Source organism: Coccinella septempunctata, chromosome 7, assembly GCF_907165205.1.
Source record: "Coccinella septempunctata chromosome 7, icCocSept1.1, whole genome shotgun sequence".
NCBI lineage: Eukaryota > Metazoa > Arthropoda > Insecta > Coleoptera > Coccinellidae > Coccinella > Coccinella septempunctata.
Genome location: NC_058195.1, coordinates 28960518 through 28979899, shown reverse-complemented (window position 1 = coordinate 28979899; position 19382 = coordinate 28960518). Strand labels below are relative to the sequence as shown.

General features: G+C 36.2%; 2 protein-coding genes across 4 annotated transcripts in view; one reads left to right on the top strand and one right to left on the bottom strand.

The window, feature by feature from the left end:
• LOC123318048 (evolutionarily conserved signaling intermediate in Toll pathway, mitochondrial-like) overlaps positions 1-13344 on the top strand; it is a 48848-nt gene extending 35504 nt beyond the window's left edge. Inside the window, exon 2 of the mRNA XM_044904731.1 lies at positions 12074-13344. Within this exon, the coding sequence (XP_044760666.1) occupies positions 12084-13283 (1200 nt within the window). The 5' untranslated portion in view covers positions 12074-12083 and the 3' untranslated portion in view covers positions 13284-13344. The remainder of the gene's footprint in view (positions 1-12073) is intronic.
• LOC123318046 overlaps positions 1-19382 on the bottom strand; it is an 84525-nt gene that overhangs the window by 19000 nt on the left and 46143 nt on the right. For all 3 annotated transcript variants that reach the window (XM_044904730.1, XM_044904728.1, XM_044904729.1), the window contains 3 exons: positions 7800-7947; positions 3498-3966; positions 2866-3350 (listed from right to left, as the gene is read on the bottom strand). In XM_044904730.1, the coding sequence (XP_044760665.1) occupies positions 2866-3350; positions 3498-3966; positions 7800-7947 (1102 nt within the window). The remainder of the gene's footprint in view (positions 1-2865; positions 3351-3497; positions 3967-7799; positions 7948-19382) is intronic.

The window sequence follows — 19382 nt, the reverse complement described above, 5'->3', positions numbered from 1 at the left end:
TCTCTTTTACTTCAGTACTGCTACTTTTGACTTTTGATTCTGTTACTTCAGTCGCTTTTACTACTCTTTTACTTCAGTTAGTTTATGCTCCGTACTTTCTGCGATTCGAAGTTTAAGATAATTTTGTGTTGCTAGCATCAGTGATATTAAGAATTAATTTTTAGTTTTTTTCCTGTGATTCTCGCGAGTGCCTGAAACAAAGGAGGTAGGTCCCCGTCTTTACCGTTCAGTTTCTTTGTTAGATCTACACCGGTTACTTCTTTGACTTTGACACTGCTGTACTGTATCGCTTTCTGTTATATTTTATCGTTCTTTACCCTGTTTCGCGAGTCTGACTTTTCCCTTCGCTGTCAGTCATGGCGCGTAAGCCCTTGGGGTACTGAAGGGAAAGTCCCGTCAACCCCCCTGTCCGCGTTCCGCGCCATAAGTGTTAAATCCGAAATTTCTTCTTTTCTATCAGTCATGGCGCGTAAGCCCTTGGGGTAGAGAATAAGAGATACCGCTCGTCGTAGTTGCGCTAAAAATAGACCTTTTGTTCGCTATCAGTCATGGAGCCTTGGGGTAGCGAATAAAAGTCGCGAATAGATCGGCCCTGGTTGTGTTTCTTTTCATTGGAGAAATACAATTAATCACATCACGATACCTTATAGCAAGTCATTTCACTTCGCGAGGTCATCCTTAGTATTCATTTCGTCAGTTCTGGTTGGGCATTTTATTGAACAATCTTTGATTTCTCACTGTACCCGGTATAAACTTTATAAAGTGCTCGTGACCGGATAGAATTTCCCGAATGTATGTTTGCTGATAGATTCGCTCATATTTCATACCTGCACATATGTCCCTTGTACATATAATCAGTTTCCGAAGGTGTGAATAAACTAGTACATAATTTGATTTTGACTACTTCGTTATCGCTACCACCCTAGATAACAGCGAACTCTGTCTCCGAGTAGCAGCTACTCTGGTAGGTTTGCTATTCTTCCTAGTGAAAAGAAAAGCTGGCGCTCGAGATAGGTTTTCTCTGAGGTAACCGCGTTACAATACTCTCTCGTTTTATTTTGTTTTGCGTTGATATCGAATATCGATCAACGAGTTCAAAATATGAACTGGTCCATTTTGTCAACTGTTGAGGAATATTTGTGCGTTACAGTTCAATTTTCGTTGTAAAAACAAATCTGTCAATATTTCAACACTATCGAATAAGGGTTCGATGGAGGAGATTTATTGTTCTTGTTCAAGATGATTTCCGTTTGACAACATGAATTCGTGAGGGGGTTAATTCAATATGATTTCAATAAAACACAGTTGATTGGTCAAATGTCCAATATATTCAGTTGACGGAAAGGGAATTTTCACTATATCTACTCAGGAAGAATATTTGAAGTAACAGACTCGAATAGATTTATGTACATATTTCTGATTCTCAATACATGCTCACAATTCACGTATTTCCAATACAGTTTCTTTGAAATATTGCTGAAGTTTCCATAAAACTTAGGTATATCGGTCCCGAATGTTCGTTCATCTGAATTCTTAGCTGTAGCTCTTGATTGTCCGTACAGAAAACTGAACTCACTGAACGACATGTTGAATAAATGAATGTTCTACACCCCTTTCTCGAAACTAATACATTTTCACACACCAATAATCGCTTATAAATACAACATATTCGTACGTCGTAGGAAAGTATTCCTATTATTTTCAAATATCAAATGACAATGCTCTGTCAAATTCTAAACAGCGCTACCTACAGTGGGAAAAACGAAACTGATACCATATCCCCACAAAATTAAAAACAAAATCGAATTAGTGAATACACCAGAGTTTTAGACATCTTACCCGTAGCAAATTTTCTTGTCTTCTCCCTCTAGGCAAAATAAACAAATTAAAGTATTATAAGTCGATCAAATGCAAATTGTAGCTAGAAAACACAATAAAACACAATTCTGGCGTACTAATATTGATTTTGCGAGAAGAGGAGATAACAAAAAAACCACTCATTAGATATGGTTGCAACCCGGATCGTTTCTTTACCTTATTCCTCGAAATTCCCAGGAGGGACTCGAACCCACGATCTCATGAACGACGGTCAAAGACTTCAGCAAGTTTTATTTGATATCGCTGAAAAACTTATCCTGGGTCAAATTCTAATAAATTCATTGATACTGGGTGCTCTTTTTTCTATGTCACTTAGTACAAAATATTATGGAAGAAATCGTGCAACTTTCAGAAAAAAAAATGCATATAACTCGAAAACAGAACAAGATGCCCACCCTGTACAGGTTGTCTACTGAGAGGATCTCGAGAATTATAGCAGCTAAAACAAAACAATATCCTACGATACTTCGTTTTTCAATTTTACAATTTTCATAATTTTTTTGTCTTTGAAGTTACAAATCTGAAACTTGAACCTTCTACGGGCTCTTTTTTACGATTTACGTAGAATTCACTGACGAGCTCAAAATATTTTTTCATTTCCAATCATAAGGTGAACTAATTTTTTAAATGCAAACTTTTATTGAATTTGTTATTTTTGAATTGGAAAAAAATCTTTCTGCCAGTAGATTCTACATATAAAAGTACCCGAGAAGGTTCAATTTTCAGATCTGTAACTTCAAAGACAAAAAAGTTATGAGAACTTTTCGGAATCGTCAAAATCTCAATTTTTGTTTCTAACTCGAAATCTAAAAATGATGGGCCGAGAATGTGTCATCCGTTTTCTTCTAGCTGCTATAGTTTTCGAGATCCCCTCAGTGGACGACAAATTTTGCCCACCCTGTATTCTAGTACAAATTTTATATTAATGTTGAAATACATCAACTTTGTTGAAATACTAGAAGAATAGTATTCTTATATCCAACGTACCCTGACAATTACTTCGCTTATAGCGTTGTTTTCAAATTTTTGCTCAACTTTTTCTGCCGATTTCGAAGATATGGGCGAAACAGCTTTCCTAGGCGTCAAGTCAAGATGGAAGCTCATGTCTTTGCTGCTTTCTAACAAACACAATTGTTCCCTATTTTTCGCCGCGTTATATCTCCGCGTTTTCATGATCTCATAAAAGCTCTTGATGTTCTTTTTCAGTTTTTCTTCCGGATCCAAATCGTTGTTCTTTAATTTGACCTTAGATTCCAAACCCTCAAGAGGAAGGCGAAGGCATAGACTACTGGTATCTTCCGTTTTCGTATCATCTCCAGAATCATCTTTATGTTCTTCATTTTCGATCTCCTTGATTGGATATTCCTGCTCGGAGGTATCGTCGGAGCTGATGTTGTATTTATTCAAGAAATTTTCTTTACCATTCAGCATCTGTTTGAGATTCTCTTTTCCGATAGCGCTGTTCTCGATATCTGTTCGGGAAATTTTATTTCAAAATCGGTTTTTGTAAAAACTGTGATCCACAATTTAAATAAACCCTCATAATTGATGTTGAACGTGTACTGGCTATTTCCATTGAAATTAATATCATATCAAGGATTAATTTAAAAGGAATTTACCTTTCGTCACGTTCAAATCATTTTCCTCTCTGCAACAGTCCGCAGTGAACGAAACCTTTCTACGAACGTTTTCTGAATCAAGTCCCGTGGAATTTTTGGTAGATTCATCCTCCACTTCTCCTTCTTCACTGATATGGGCGAGTTCCGAAATTTCCGATATATCATCGTTATATATAGCTTCTTCCAGTTCGTTGGTCTCAGGAAAATCTGTTTTTTTCAGTAGGGTGTCAATTTTGAGGTTATTTTCAGGGATCGTCAGGTCAAGTTCATCAGGATCGGGATCTTCTAATTTTGATTTAGAAACGTATTTGTTCAACTTTTCCAATAACAACCTGCTCCTTACCACTTTTCCTAAGGAAGGCACTTTATGCAAATCTTTCACCGTCCGCGATTCTTCTTCTTTGCTGGTATGAACGATCTTTTTCTTCATACCCCCAATGGTAGATGTCAGCGAAATAGAAGTTGTGAGCTATTGGTACATCATAACTATTTAGTAGGAAAATTTTTATACAGTACCTCAATAACACAAGACAGAAGACAACATTTTCGCATCATGAGAACTTAATTTTTATAGTATCGGAAAAGGAATATTATTTGAAATTTTTCCTATTCAAACTCTCGCGTAGAATATTCGACACTTTTTTTGTAATTTTGGGTTGAAACGCCCAAAATGTGAAATTTTTGGTTGGTCAGCTTATCCAATATAACCGTCAATTCATTTCGATTAGTGATTAGAGATTTTAATGATTCTAATTGGTCGAAATGCTCATTCGAATATGTGCTAAGAAATTACACCGTTTGTTTTTGAGAAATTTTTCAAAACGATCCATAAAATGATTTGGAAAGGCATCAAACTTTTTTTTACTTATCTGAACTTTTTGACAACATATTTTTCTGTTCATAGATACGATATCCGACGATATGATGATTTGAAAATGGCCTCATTGGTCGAATCCAGTTGATTTTATCTTAAGGATTAATTCAGAATATTCAGATGCATACCACCCGCCGATACGAATTCGACAGGGATTACGATCCGAATGAGCTAGCCAATATGTCATAGTCAGAGTACGGAGTTCTAAAATGGTTGTCACTGTGAGATGACTACTTTTCCTCACGTCCTATTTTGGAGCTCCAAAAATAACGTTTTGAAAGAGTCTTATAGAGAATAGTATAGTTAAGCGTATTGTTATTTGTGGAGTTAAAAGGGTGGAAATTAATAACGATTGGATGGATATTTTGAGATTTCTACGTTTATGAGTTTTGGAACACGCGTTTTTTATGGAAAATTTTTCCTGAAGTGAAGAAATCCTGTTGATTATTGACATCGACAAGACCCATTCATTTGGAATCAGCAAACGAAATAAGAGCTGTGTCCATGGTCTTAGTTACCCAGCAGATATAAAAGATAGTGAATGAATGAATAGTCAGAGTACGCTCGATCCAAGAAAAGTATTCGCATTTGGTTTGCATCTGAATTAATTCTTATTTTTATTCATTGCCTTCCTCTTAAGGCGATATCCCTTCTCGTTGATTATCTTGAAATTTTAAATAATTGACTTATCATGAGCATTTGCAGATCATCTATTGGTCGATAATTTAATCCAAATTATTGTTGGATGTTGGAAAAGTTGGCTACATCGAAGTACTATAAAAAGGTGTTGTAGTACTCTAACACAAAAAAAAGGCACCAACATAGTTTTGGACTTTGGTAATAATATAAAAGTTATGATGCTATTAGGTGCTCATTATATTTTATTACAGGAAATGATACTTGATGAATGAATAATTGAGTGTAATAAGGCCACAACTGAAGAAGTTCCTGCTCAAAATAAAAAATTTCAATATTTTCATCTGAATGATCCATACTTTTTTTTTAATTCGTAAAATGTAACCTCAATTGGCAACGAAATGTAGTAATTACTTCTAAATTTCGAGACGATCAGATAAACAATTTCCTTCTTATTATTATAGAGATTAGAGGGAAGGAGGATAATGTAGGTATATGTAAAGCCCGTTTGCAACAGCCGAAAATTCTCTGGAGAATTCTCTACAAAATTCTGGCAAGAAAACGGCAGAGATTATTTTGTACGCAACTGAACAGAGAATTCTACCGAAAGTGCGTATGTAACGGTACATAATTCACGGCGCATGAAATCTCGAGTAAATTTTCTAGAGAATTCTCGGCTGTTGCAAACGGGCTTTAGACATAAAGCCTCGACCAAGAAGATATAGAAAGGAGGCCCAATGCAGTTCAAAGCAAAGTGAAAGGGTGAAACGTAAAAGGCGGCCAGGCCAAGTTCAATTGGCCGAGTTCATAAAAAGTGGCGTATCATAGACAATATGAAAAAGTATAATAAAATTATAAAGATGATTTAAAACTACTTTGATTTTTGTAGGAAAACGTTGTTTATCTCATTAATGGATCACTCGAAGTAGTGAAGAGACATTCACGAATTAGTAGATGACATTATTTGAATTATGTAAAATCATTGCACAGCACCCACAAATACGCAAAAGTGTGACGAAGTGCGAGACATCGTCAGGAGTGATCCGAGCACTTTCTATTGCGCCTCCGTTTTATATCTATACATGGTGAGTCTTTGACTCTTAAAAATATTTTAACAGTAGATTCTTGAGGACATAAGAAACACTTTTTTCCCATACTGTGGATCTTTTAAACAGAGTTGTATTCAGCCAAAGTACCCAACTTTTACATTTTCACATCCAATTACTGAAAAACGGAGCATTATACGAGAAAATATTATATAAAGAATACTTTTTTCTACAAGCGTGCGCGTTCAACCTTCTTCCCGCACGCATCTCAAGTTGCAAATATTCACTTTCCCAAAAGGTGCGGGAAAAACGCCTGCTATTCATTTGCGTGCGGGAAAGAAATAGCAGGGGTTTTTCGAGCAAGCATAATAATATATTGTAGAGTAAATTAAATTCTGCCATGTCTCTATGCACCGAACGCCAACGATGAGAAACCCATGGTAACAGCCACAGCCCTTTTAAACTGTTTCAAGAGGGCTGTGGTAACAGCATGCAGAATTACGTCTGTCATTATGTATTAATTAATCAAATCGAATTTGATCTGTTTCGTAAAATGGATATATATTACTACATTCAATTTTATTTTAGCACTCGGTTGGTTTTTATAACTACGAAGTAAGGTTGGCACTCATGAAATGTCGTTTATATCAAACGCTGTTGTCACAACTAATATCAATTAATATTACAAAAATGCCGAAAGTGATTGAAGAAGAGAGAAGACAGGGTTTCAGGGTGTGCTATTTATAATTCAGATCCGCTCATTCAAATAGTAGGTAACTTTGATATTCTAATATCTACAATATATCAGACAGTAGCGAACCTACTCAATGTAAAGTGAATTTAAGAATATATGTTTCATCTGAATCGAAACGACTTATATTTTAGCTGAATTTATCCACAATCACAAAGATTGTGAATGAAGAGGATGACAAAGAATTTCCTTCTTTTGACCTCAAAAATCTACTGATAAAATATTTTTACGAGCCAAAGATTCACCCTTTATAATATCCGCCACATCCCGGATATTGGGTCACGTGACAATGGACTTATAACTTGCAAGCAGAGAATTGCTGCTCTTTTCTCGTAAGATGTTGACATGTTGGCCTCCGATTGGTCAACGTTCACGTGACCAAGTATCCCGGAGACGAAGGGTTTCGTTCACAAACTTACTCCGAGAGTAGAGTATGAGTATGGCCATGCTCAGAGAGCATACTTTGAGGGACTAAAAGTACGTTTATGAACGCTTCGAGTAATCAAAGCTTACTCAGAGCTTTCTCAGAGTAAGTTTGTGAACGCAACCAAGGATATGCATTACCGATCGAGCTTTATAGGTTAAAATTATAGAATATACAGTTCTCAAAATTTTAGAATTAGGCAATTGTTGATAAACCTTTCGGTTTACTTTGGTTGACCATTGCTCTTAAGGTAGACAAATTGATCGATAATTTTCAGACGGTGATACTTAACCTTAGCAGACATTTTACAAAATGAGTGAAATAAGCTGATTATACCAAGGTTTTTTGGGCTTTGTCACATACTCATATTCAATTGATTGCATTGAGTTTGGACAAGAGCCTTTTTGAGGTTGTTGCGCAGAAACAATGAAAATATAAAAATCAATCTTTGTTCTTTGGAGTTTGAAATTCTAAACAAAAATGAAAGTTTTCTGTCTTGGTTTTTGAAGCACCTGATGGGGACATGTAATTCAACTTTGGCAACCATAAGTTCTTATCTACTTATACTAACCTTCGGTTGAGATTGGACCGTATCCTTCCAAGTAACCAGTTTCTTGTCCTTCTCCACGCACAAACTCGAAACTTTTAAGCCCTGAAGGCCGTCGTTTATTTCTGTTTTGTTTATTTTCTTCGCGGGGATGATCCGTTTGGTTTGAAAACTGTGGGAAGGAAAGGAAAGGGTTTTAAGAATTTCGGGATTCAGGAGGGAACAATTCGGGATGTTGTAGGGAGAACGGAAATCGGTCTTACGCACGAATCTGCAAATCTCGAAATCTACCACCCTTTCCTTTCTCCCTACTGACCTAAGAGTGCGATGATAACTACATTATTCATTGTTTAGATGTAATTCGAAATTTTTAACTAATGCGATAGTGTGAAGGCTAGAGATGATATATTTGTTACTACGTTTATTCAATATCTATATACATAAAGTGATATTAGCCCATTCATTGGTTTGAGCATTATGACATTCATAAATCACATGTAGTTATTGAGCCATTACGCATAGTTTGTCCATGTCCATGAAACATGCATTAATCACTTGTGAGTAATGAATCATTATTCACTTGTCAATCAAACTTCATGGTCAGGCTGTGAACATGAAGATATTGGTATATAGCAATATTTAAATGTCAGAAGTTGCCGTAGCCGATATTGAGTTATCTAAATGAATACTGATGGTACTGAAAACGAGGTGAAATAATAATATTTTCATAATCGTGGATAAAGTGCAGGATTCTTCTCGCATATTTTGACCATTATTCACTACTTGGACTACATCCGCGCGAATAACCACTTTGAACCATTGTCCTATTTTTCATTAGCTTGAGAACCAGTACCTTCCTATGTTTGCATTATATTATACTCGAATACGAATGAGCATATTGAATGAAAAATGTCTGCACAAAACACACCACATTGGGGTACTCCAACTGTTTTGTATTATTGTCAAACTGCGAATATCGATCCTCAAAATACTCTTTTTTCTGTAGGACAAGGGCATAGCCTCAAATATAGCAGCATTGTTGTGTCTGTAAAGTCCCACTTTTTCGAAAATCAAAAATGTTTTTTGCATTAGTTAGTGACTCCTTAGTAACAACACCAAATACATATCGAAATTTTTGTTTGTTCCTCAAGGATAGTCGTGGACAAAACCGCTTCCGCTCGGTGCTAACTTTACAACCATTCACTTTTCGATTTTTCGCGAAAATGAAATATAGTTGGAACTTACTTCGTTAGTAACTATTTGTAACCTAACCTATAATCGAAAAATGGCACACCCAAAATGCGAAGTTAGCACTAAAAATTCTAAATTCCTCTTTTGATTCCAATAGGTAGTTCTTCGTTAGTAACTATTCGTACAATGCCAAATTTTGTTTGAAACAGCACTTACAATGGGATATAGGCACCACCAAAACTTTCGTTTCTAACCTAATCCTTAATGCCGAAAGGCGAAATCAGCACCAACATTTTCAAAAATTCTGTGTTAATCTCTCGTTTCCAATAGTACTTCGTTAGAAACTATCTGTAACACTTAAATAACATATAGCTACTAACGGTGGACTTTCTAACTGCGAATGATGGTATGAAAAATTGGTACCGTAGAAATGTAAAAATGAATTACGTAGTAAAATTTTTATGCTGAGGTGGTAAAAAATTCTAATCTACCTGTCCGAAAATTTTGCTGGAAAACATTCAATAAAGTAGTTATCAATTTTGTTCCTCACTTTATTTAGACAGTGTAGTGTAGGTTACAAACGAAATTTTCTGTTACAAATAGTTACTTACGAAGTACCAGATGTATTATTGGAAGCAAATGTAAAATGAAGAAATTTTGGGGGGGTAATTTTCCCATTATAGGTTTTAGGTCACATACGCAAATTTTTGTGATACAAATAATTACTATTGATGGACTTTCCAACTGTATAATTCTTTTCGTGAAAAATTGAAAAGTGATGTCCGTGAAGGTAGCACCTAGTGGAATGCGGTGTTTTTCTACCACTATCCCTGAGGTAAAAACGAAAATGTTACAAACGAAAATGTTGGTGTTGCACTTAGTTAGTTAGTAATTCGATTGACAACTGTGTTTTCTATTTGTGTTGATATAAATTTCGAAATAATAATGGATGATTTGGAAGATGAGATATTACTTGATGATGATCTTGATGCACTTGGCAATATCGAATTTGGATTTCCCAGATGTTTTTCGCGTAGAAGAAATTATTTCGAAAGAATGGACCTCACTTTTTTCAGAAGATTTTGTTCAACGAAAGAAACCGTGTTTTTTTTTTGCCATATATGAAGAATGATTTGGAATTTAATAATTAGTTATATACAAATATAGATATGTCAGGAATAATAGTGTTGACCCAATAAATCAATTGCTCTCTACATTGAGGTTTTATGCAAGTGCTGGTCAGTTGGCTTCTGTTGATAATTTCATAAATGTAGATGTATCGAAAGGATCAAGAATTATTGCTGCAGTTTCATTAGCAATTAGTAAATTATATTTCAAATTCATTAAATGACCAAAGATGAGGATATGTGCAAATTCAACAGTCCTTTCACAAGAAGGCTTCTTTTCCTAGAGTAATAGGATGTGTTGATGCTACCCATGTTCGCACTTCAAATTCAAAACACAACACCGAAACTCCTAAAGAAATGTTCAAATTTCCCACCTTGACAACAAAAGTTTAGTCACAAAACCTTGACTTCTTTTTCTTTTCAATTTATCTTCTATGATGTGCTTGGCTGAAATTTTGAATTTTTTATGCTATGAGTGGTGTTGCCAAACCTATCGATGACTAAAGTAAACAACGATTATGATTTCCCGGTGCAAACCGTCAACCGCTAAGCAACGTTTAAATATTAAACATCGATTAGTTTAACCATGGTTACCAGCGAAACGGTGCAAACGGGCAATAGGGTCTTATAATCAACGTTTAGGAACGGTGCAACCCGGTTAAGGAATTAAACGTTGTTTAAGAATATAATCGTTGTTTAGACAAACGGTGCAAACGGGCATTAATCTTGTTTATATAACTTTTATGCCCGTTTGCACCGTTTCGCTGGTAACCATGGTTAAACTAATCGACGTTTAATATTTAAACGTTGCTTAGCGGTTGACGGTTTGCACCGTGGAATCATAATCGTTGTTTACTTTAATCATAGATAGGTTTGGCAACACCACTCACACCATAAAAATTTCAAAATTTCAGCCAAGCACATCATAGAAGATAATTTAAAAAGAAAAAGAAGTCAAGGTTTTCTGACTAAACTTCTGTTGTCAAGGTGGAAAATTTGAACATTTCTTTTGGAGTTTCGGTGTTGTTTTGAATATTTGAAGTACGAACATGGATAGCATCAACACATCCTATTACTCGAGAAAAAAGAGCCTTCTTGTGAAAGGACTGTTGAATTTGCACTATATCCTCATCTTTGGTCATTGTAATGAATTCGGAATATAATTCACCAATTGCTAATGAAACTGCAGCAATAATTCTTGAAACTTTCGATACATTTACATTTATGAAATTATCAACAGAAGCCAACTGACCAGCACTAGCATAAAACCGCAATGTAGGTAGCAATTGATTTATTGGGTCAACAATATTATTCCTGAAATATCTATATATGTATAATATAACTAATTATTAAATTCCAAATCATTCTCCATATATGGCAAAAAAATAACACGGTTTCTTTCGTTGAACGAAATCTTCTGAAAAAATTGAGGTCCATTCTTTCGAAATAATTTCTTCTACGGGGAAAATATCTGGGAAATCCAAATTCGATATTGCCAAGTGCATCAAGATCATCACCAAGTAATATCTCATCTTCCAAATCATCCATTATTAATTCGAATTTTATATCGACACAAATAGAAAACACAGTTGTCAATCGAATTTGAAGTATTACTTCAATCAACGTTTAATCGAGCAAATTTCTGCGATTAGTTTAAACAACGTTTAAGGGCCTTATAATCAACGTTTAGGAACGGTGCAACCCGGTTAAGGAATTAAACGTTGTTTAAGAATATAATCGTTGTTTAGACAAACGGTGCAAACGGCCATTAGTGATACTGAGATACAGGAAAGATAATGATTTTTTATGCAATCTGTTTCTTGCCTCCGTTTCTTTGAACGCGCCATATTACTCAGGGTATAATGCTTCATAATGGATGAATAATTTTCAGAATCCGTTCATTAGTTCCAGTTATTATTCTCTATATAAAATTTTGAACATATTCAATAAACATTATACACATTCATATTTCTGTTGCAGGATCTGCAAGATGGCATTGAGGAAAACGATTTTGAAGAATTCAAAAATACTCTCAGCAAGTTTCTCATATTACATCAACGTCCCGCAAAATTCACTTAGAATCGCTTCAACAGATCCGCATAATAAATACATTCACACCACGCTGACAAGGTTTGAAAATGAAGGAACCAAAGCTGTTGCTCAAGTCGGCGCCTTCGAGAAAATCGAAAATAAGAACAAGAACACATATTTGGAAATGGTGAAAATATTCATCAATAGGGACCAGGTGTACAGAAGAGGCCACGTAGAGTTTATTCATTCTGCGCTGAAACACATGAAAGAATTTGGAGTCCATAAGGATCTGGAGGTTTACCGTTCTCTCATCGACGTATTACCCAAAGGCAAATTCGTTGCCACCAACATATTACAAGCGGAATTCATGCATTATCCTAAGCAGCAGCAATGTATTTTGGATCTTCTACAGCAGATGGAAGATAACGGTGTTATGCCGGACCGCGAAATTCAAGATTTATTGATCAACATCTTCGGTAAGAGGGCGTTTCCTCTCAGGAAGTACTGGAGAATGATGTACTGGATGCCAAAATTCAAACACGCCAACCCGTTTCCGGTTCCTGCAGATCTGACGAATGACGTTTTAGAACTTGCAAAGATGGCTATAGCTAGAATAAGCGGTGTCGATCCCCAAGTGGAGATCACCGAGTACCGAACAAAAGACATAGAAGATTCTATAGACGATACATGGATTGTAAATGCGCAATCTCCCACCCAGCGTTCTCTACTGGAAAAACATGATCCAAAAGAACCGGTGTATGTTGAAGGTGCTTTCAGAGTTTGGTTGAGGGATAAACAGGTTAATTATTTCATATTAAGGGCTAACCCAAGGCCACCACCAGCTGACATAGACTCCTATGACGAGGATGACGTGACAAATATAGAAGTACCTCTTTTCAATCTCAAACCACCAATCATTAAGCACATTGTTGACAGAAAGACTGTTCATGAACAAGATGACGGTACTATTTTTGCTATATGTGCTACCGGAACATCGAGCAAAGATTCTTTGTTATCTTGGATACGACACCTAGAGAAGAACGGAAATCACGCCTTGAGCGAAGTACCAGTTGTGTTCACGCTGAGGTCAGCACCGAAGGAGCTGATGGCACAGGAAGAAACTGAAGACCGAACTATTGAGAGTTTACGCACGAATTGATAGTAGATTAATAATTTCAGAATACATTTCATATTATGAAAAATAGAAATTAAAAATAGAACTTGTTGGTCATTTATATTCGAAATTTTCCATCATATCTTAACGTTTTTGCGAAATATGTTTCTGGTTTCTGATGACCGTTTGAGCCTACTTTTTTGAGGCAGACTTGACGTCATGCTTATTTCACTGAATACTGTGGTAACTGCCAAAGAAATGAGTAAGCCTCAACGTTAAACCACGGCCTTCTAAACCCCCTTTAGACGGCCGTGGTTAAACCTACCTCAAATAAGTGCAAACGGGCGTTTGTCGAATGCGTTACCTACTGAGGGCTAATATATTATCAATTTATTATTATTATTATTATTATTATTATACAGGGTGTTACGGATGAGATGAGAATCATTTTAATGGGAGATAGAGCACACAAGGGTGAAAAACGCCTATTGTAGAATCTGATGCCTAGTTTTTGAGCGCGTTCAATAACCATAATTAGTTATTAGTTCGAACATTTTAACGATTGATGAACTATTTCAATCTTTTACCTCCTAATTCTATTAAATACCACTGAATAATATCCTCCATAAACTAGCTGGTACTTCATGGGGTGCTGATGCAGCCACTCTTCGAACGGCAGCCCTAGCTTTGTTTTTTTCGGCTGCTCATGTGCAAAAAATTGATGCACAGCTGAATCTTTCCATGAGAACCATAACTGGAGCTATTAGATCTTCACCTATTCAATGGTTACCAGTTCTTTCAAAAATTTTACCGCCTCATATTCGTAGACAGACTACGGTTATGAATTCCTGGAAAAAATTCCGATCCTATCCCGACTCGTTCCCAATTCTATCCCATATTCCCGAAAATACGATTCCAAGACTGAAGTCGCGTAAACCTTTATGGTCCAACTCTTTTCTTGATTCGAATATAAGGGACAAAGACTTTTGGCAGTCTGCATGGAATAGGTGCACTATTTTCAACAAAGAATTAGTTACTGATCCCTCAAATAGAGTTTCTGGTTTTGATCGTCGACGCAGTCGCATCCTTGGTTGGGTTGTTTTCCCCAATTATGGAGGTTATGGGCGCATACACCATGTCCTGTTCTGATGCGGTTTAAGGTCTTCCACATACAGGGTCTTTCACGAGGAACCTCACCCATATTTATACGGGAAACTACTGAACGTATTTTCATGAAATTCAGCACTTATAAGTATTTCACGATGCTGATGAAATCTAAAATATTTTCAAGGCATGAGCTAATTTTTCAAATTAGAACACCTTTTTTTTTATTGCAGAAATAGATTCCTTAGAAAATTTCAAGTTATTTTGATGTAACATTTTTCAGTTTTGATTGGAAAATTCTCTCTGAGCGGGAAAATTCGAAAAAAAAATCGAAAATAGAGCTCCGCTGAAACAAGAATAACTTCGAGGTTTTTGGATGGAAAATTTTCATTTTTGGTATTTTTCAGATGTAAGATTGATGTATCCACTTTAAAAATCGAAATCGCGATTCATGATACAGGGGGTGAAAAAATCGCTTTCAAAGTTAGGGATGACAAAATCGTGAAAAATCAATTTTTTCAAATTAGAACCCAATTTTTTTATGGCAGATATTGAATCTACTTTAAAAAATAATGTGAGTGTATGCATCACACCCTTGCCCTAAAATTGATATTTTCTGAGTTATTCACAAAAAACTGTTTTTCGTCTTGAATTTTCAGCTATTTCTTTTCCCTTAACGCCAAAAAGATGAAATTTTCAGGAACTGTTATTTGAACCATGCTGTAGATTTTTCACCCCTTCTTGAAACCGACTTCAAGTTACTATTAGGAGAACCATGGCAAACTCTCGCAGTTATAACTAGAGAAGATGCTCAAAGTTTTGACCGTTAATTTCTAGACATTTATTTATACGTCTCAGGAATGCTTCGTGCGTGGCTCTTCTTATTTCATCGGGAGGAAGAGATCTGCAAAAGTGTTTAAAAACCTAATTGCGTTTCAAAACTATGAATCTAAAAATCTAAAACAAACCTGAACGCATTTCTGACTCGTTCTATGCAGTCCTCTTTATCAGTCAGGGGACGAAAGATCCGACATTTCTCAAGTTTGTCATGGTTCTGTTAATGGTATCTCTCGTTGGTCTGGGTCGGTCAGGAAACCTCTCAATGAACAGTCGAATCGTTCTATCTACAACTTTATTACATTCTCCATGAAGTAGAATGAGATTTAAATAATCTTCATTGGTAAAATTAGGCATAGTGATCGATTTTATAACTTAATACGAATTATCACCAAATTAATAGTAAACACAAAATGCTACTGAATAAAGAGGAATTTGGCAGATGTAATTAATGATATCTATCATTAAAAAAAAAATGTAAAACATGGTAAGTTTTTGCATATGGTTCATAAGGAATTATTTATTTATCACTGGAGACAAAACCGATGGCCGATTAGTTGAAATAAAGAGGTTTCCGATACAAATTCGAATCAAAATTCGCCATCTATTTAGGAACAACCTGTAACTTTTTTCTCTTGCATATTAGGGTAGTAAAATCTAAAACATGGTTTAAGTAACAGTTCCTGAAAATTTCATCTTTTTGGCGTGAAGGGAAAAGAAATAGCTGAAAATTCAAGACAAAAACAGTTTTTTGTGAATAACTCAGAAAATATCCACTTTAGGGCAAGGGTGTGATGCATACACTCACATTATTTTTTAACGTAGATTCAATATCTGCCATAAAAAAATGGGGTTCTAATTTGAAAAAATTGATTTTTCACGATTTTGTCATCCCTAACTTTGAAAGCGATTTTTTCACCCCCTGTATCATGAATCGCGATTTCGATTTTTAAAGTGGATACATCTTGAAAAATCCCAAAAATGAAAATTTTCCATCCAAAAACCTCGAAGTTATTCTTGTTTCAGCGGAGCTCTATTTTCGATTTTTTTTTCGAATACTCCCGCTCAGAGAGAATTTTCCAACCAAAACTGAAAAATGTTACATCAAAATAACTTGAAATTTTCTAAGGAATCTATTTCTGCAATAAAAAATGGTGTTCTAATTTGAAAAACGGAAGTTGACGTCATTTCCGGAAAAACCGGAGGTGCTCATGCCTTGAAAATATTTTAGATTTCATCAGCATCGTGAAATACTTATAAGTGCTGAATTTCATGAAAATACGTTCAGTAGTTTCCCGTATAAATATGGGTGAGGTTCCTCGTGAAAGACCCTGTATAGGATGGTCCAACGAAAATTCAACATTTCGATTTTTGGACTTTAAAATGAAAATCTGGATTATCGCTCGGACTCGTCAATTTCTGATTCGAAGGGACACAGCTTTTGCGCTTTTTTCATCCTCGTAACTTCAACCCCTTGATTTTGAATAAAGTTGAGGGGTGTTGCGACAACTAATTTTGTAGACCGTATCGAATACTATTTGATCCTATAATCTCGCTTCAAAATATCCGTTGATAATAATGAAATAACAGCGAAAATAGTGGAAGAGGCGATGTGGTATTTATCTCGTTGAGATTTACATCAATAAACTGATATAAAAGGAAATTAGCACGAATTGCCACCGTTAAAAAAATGTAAACGAAAAAAGATTTACTTTAAATAAAACTCAAGAATTCAAAATAAATTCACAGAGGAACACTCGCGAACCATCTGTCCAGAGTACTCTTGAAGCCATTATCCGAGCGGGCGTTCACTACTGCTGTCGGAAGACCATTCCAGGCATTGAAGACCCTATTGGGGAGTAAGTGTTCTCTGGTGGTAGACCGGAACCTCTCCTTTGCCAGTTTGAAGTCATTGCCACGCATTCGTGTGTCGGCATTCAGGCGGTAGAGTCATTCGGGGTAACTGAGCGCAGGGGGTAAGTGTGTGCAGTGCGTATATCTCGACTATCCAATGTATGAAAGAGGGGTTCATTTGGGTGAAGCAAGGGCGCAGAATCGCCAAATTAGTTTTTCATAGGAGTGCGCCGTGCGACGTTTCGTAAACTTTTTATTTGCAATCAATCAAATTCACTAGTTTTCTTGTTAGTTTTTAGCATCTCTGCAAATTCTGCCAGGTCCAAGTTCCGAGTCCGACAGTGTTAAACAATATGTTATTCGATCATGCGAATATTAATCTAAATATATAATAAAAAATTTTAGGTTCTCTTACCAGCTCAACTCTATAAGAACGTCAATTCAAATTTTGTTTTACTGGGGAAAGTGTGCGCGGGTAAGTATGCGCATAGATTCATTATATGGCATTAGTTCAGTGAGGAATGAATTATGTTGATTTTCTTGGTTAAGACTCGATAAATATTGTCCTATCTGTTCAGAAAAATATGAAGAGCCACCATCAGGGGACACATACCCGCAATACGGGGCATGTGAACGCACTCCGACTTTCACTATTAATTTTTTTTTTGCGAAAAAAAAATGGCTTGAAAGACAAAATGTTGCCCCGAATGACTCTAATGATAAGATAAGTTCATGTTGTACAGGCTCTGTAAAGTGGTGATCAAGTCGCCTCTAAGACGACGGGTATCAAATGGAGTGAGACGCATTATAGAAAGTATCTCCTCATAGGTGGGCCTTCTTCTACAGTAAGATTAAGGTAACTCTCTTCGGTGGATGGACTCTAGCTGATTCACATATCGGATCAGCACCTGTGCCCACAACGGACCTGCATATTCCAGAATAGGTCGAATATATATGGTGTAGAGTATTCTGCAAGAACGAGAGTCACAACGTCCGTTTCTGTAGAAGAAATATCTTTCTCTTGGCTTTGTCGGAAACAGCTGCTATATGCGCTGACCAGGACAGATCTTCAGTTATAATGACCCCTAGGTCAGACTGTGGCGTGACTGATCCAATCACGTGGTGGGACAAATGGTAGGAATGTTTTGGATTATGTTTTCCCATATGAAGGACCTTGCATTTGTCAAAATTGAGGGGAAGCAGCCAAGTGTTGGACCAACGCCATATAGTATCCTTGCAGGGCTGAACTCAATAACGGATTGCCGTAAATTTGAACGTCATCGTCAATTAGGGAGGAAGGTGATTTCAACAAAGCAGGTAGGTCTGACGTGAATAGCGTAAGAAGAAGTGGTCCCAGAACTTACTGGAAACACTCCTAGCAGATGATACCGAGTCACCAACACGAACTCGGAAGACTTTGTTCGACAGACAGGCTTGTAGCCACAAAAAGAGGTCGCCACAGGACTCTCTAACTTGAGAAGGAGTAGTTTGTGGGATACGCGATCAAAAGCCTTTTAGGAGTCTATATAGAAAACATCAACGAGAGTTCCAGCATCGAGCATTGAACTCCAGTCGTTAACACAAGTTAAAAGATTAGTAATCACGGAGCGGCCTGGAAGAAAACCGTGCTAGTTATTGGTTATCGGGTATAATACCGTGGCGAGTAGTAATTTTAGGATCGACTCGTGAATTATCTTTTTGCAGATTTTCGTGACAATAAGAACAAGACTGATAGGCCTATAGTTAATTTCTCGTATCCGACACATTTCAAAACTGTTTAGTAGTAGTAGTAGTAGTAGTAGTATTTTTGTCCATAAAATATCAATTTTTTGTCCAGAAAAGTAGCCGGACCATGTTTTTGATTTACCTTACGGCCATTTTCAATAAACCTATCTATCCATCGTTTCACTTACTGACGATTAGTAACCAATGGGAACCATTCTAAAATATATCTACAGATAGATCATAGAAACGAAATCACATGCATTTTCTATCTTCAGTAACTAAAACAACGGATAGATAGGATTATTGAAAACGGCCGCGAATTTTTGAGAACGTTACAAGTGTGTCAAAGCGATTGTAAATTTGTAGTAGAATTAAAATGGTGTATTCTGTGCAAGAAAGGATAGAAATGATAAATTACTTTTTAGAAATAACGAACAACAATGGCTTTATTTAACGAATGACATCCTGGAAAAAATGTTTTCGCTGCTTGCTGCAACTGGTTACCAAATTTGACGCTACTAGTTCAGTCGGAAACAAAAAGAGGTTGCATAAAATAGTCGAAGTGAGGGACGTGGCTGTCTAAGGTCATGTAGCAATTTATCCGACCTTTAGTACTAGGAAATG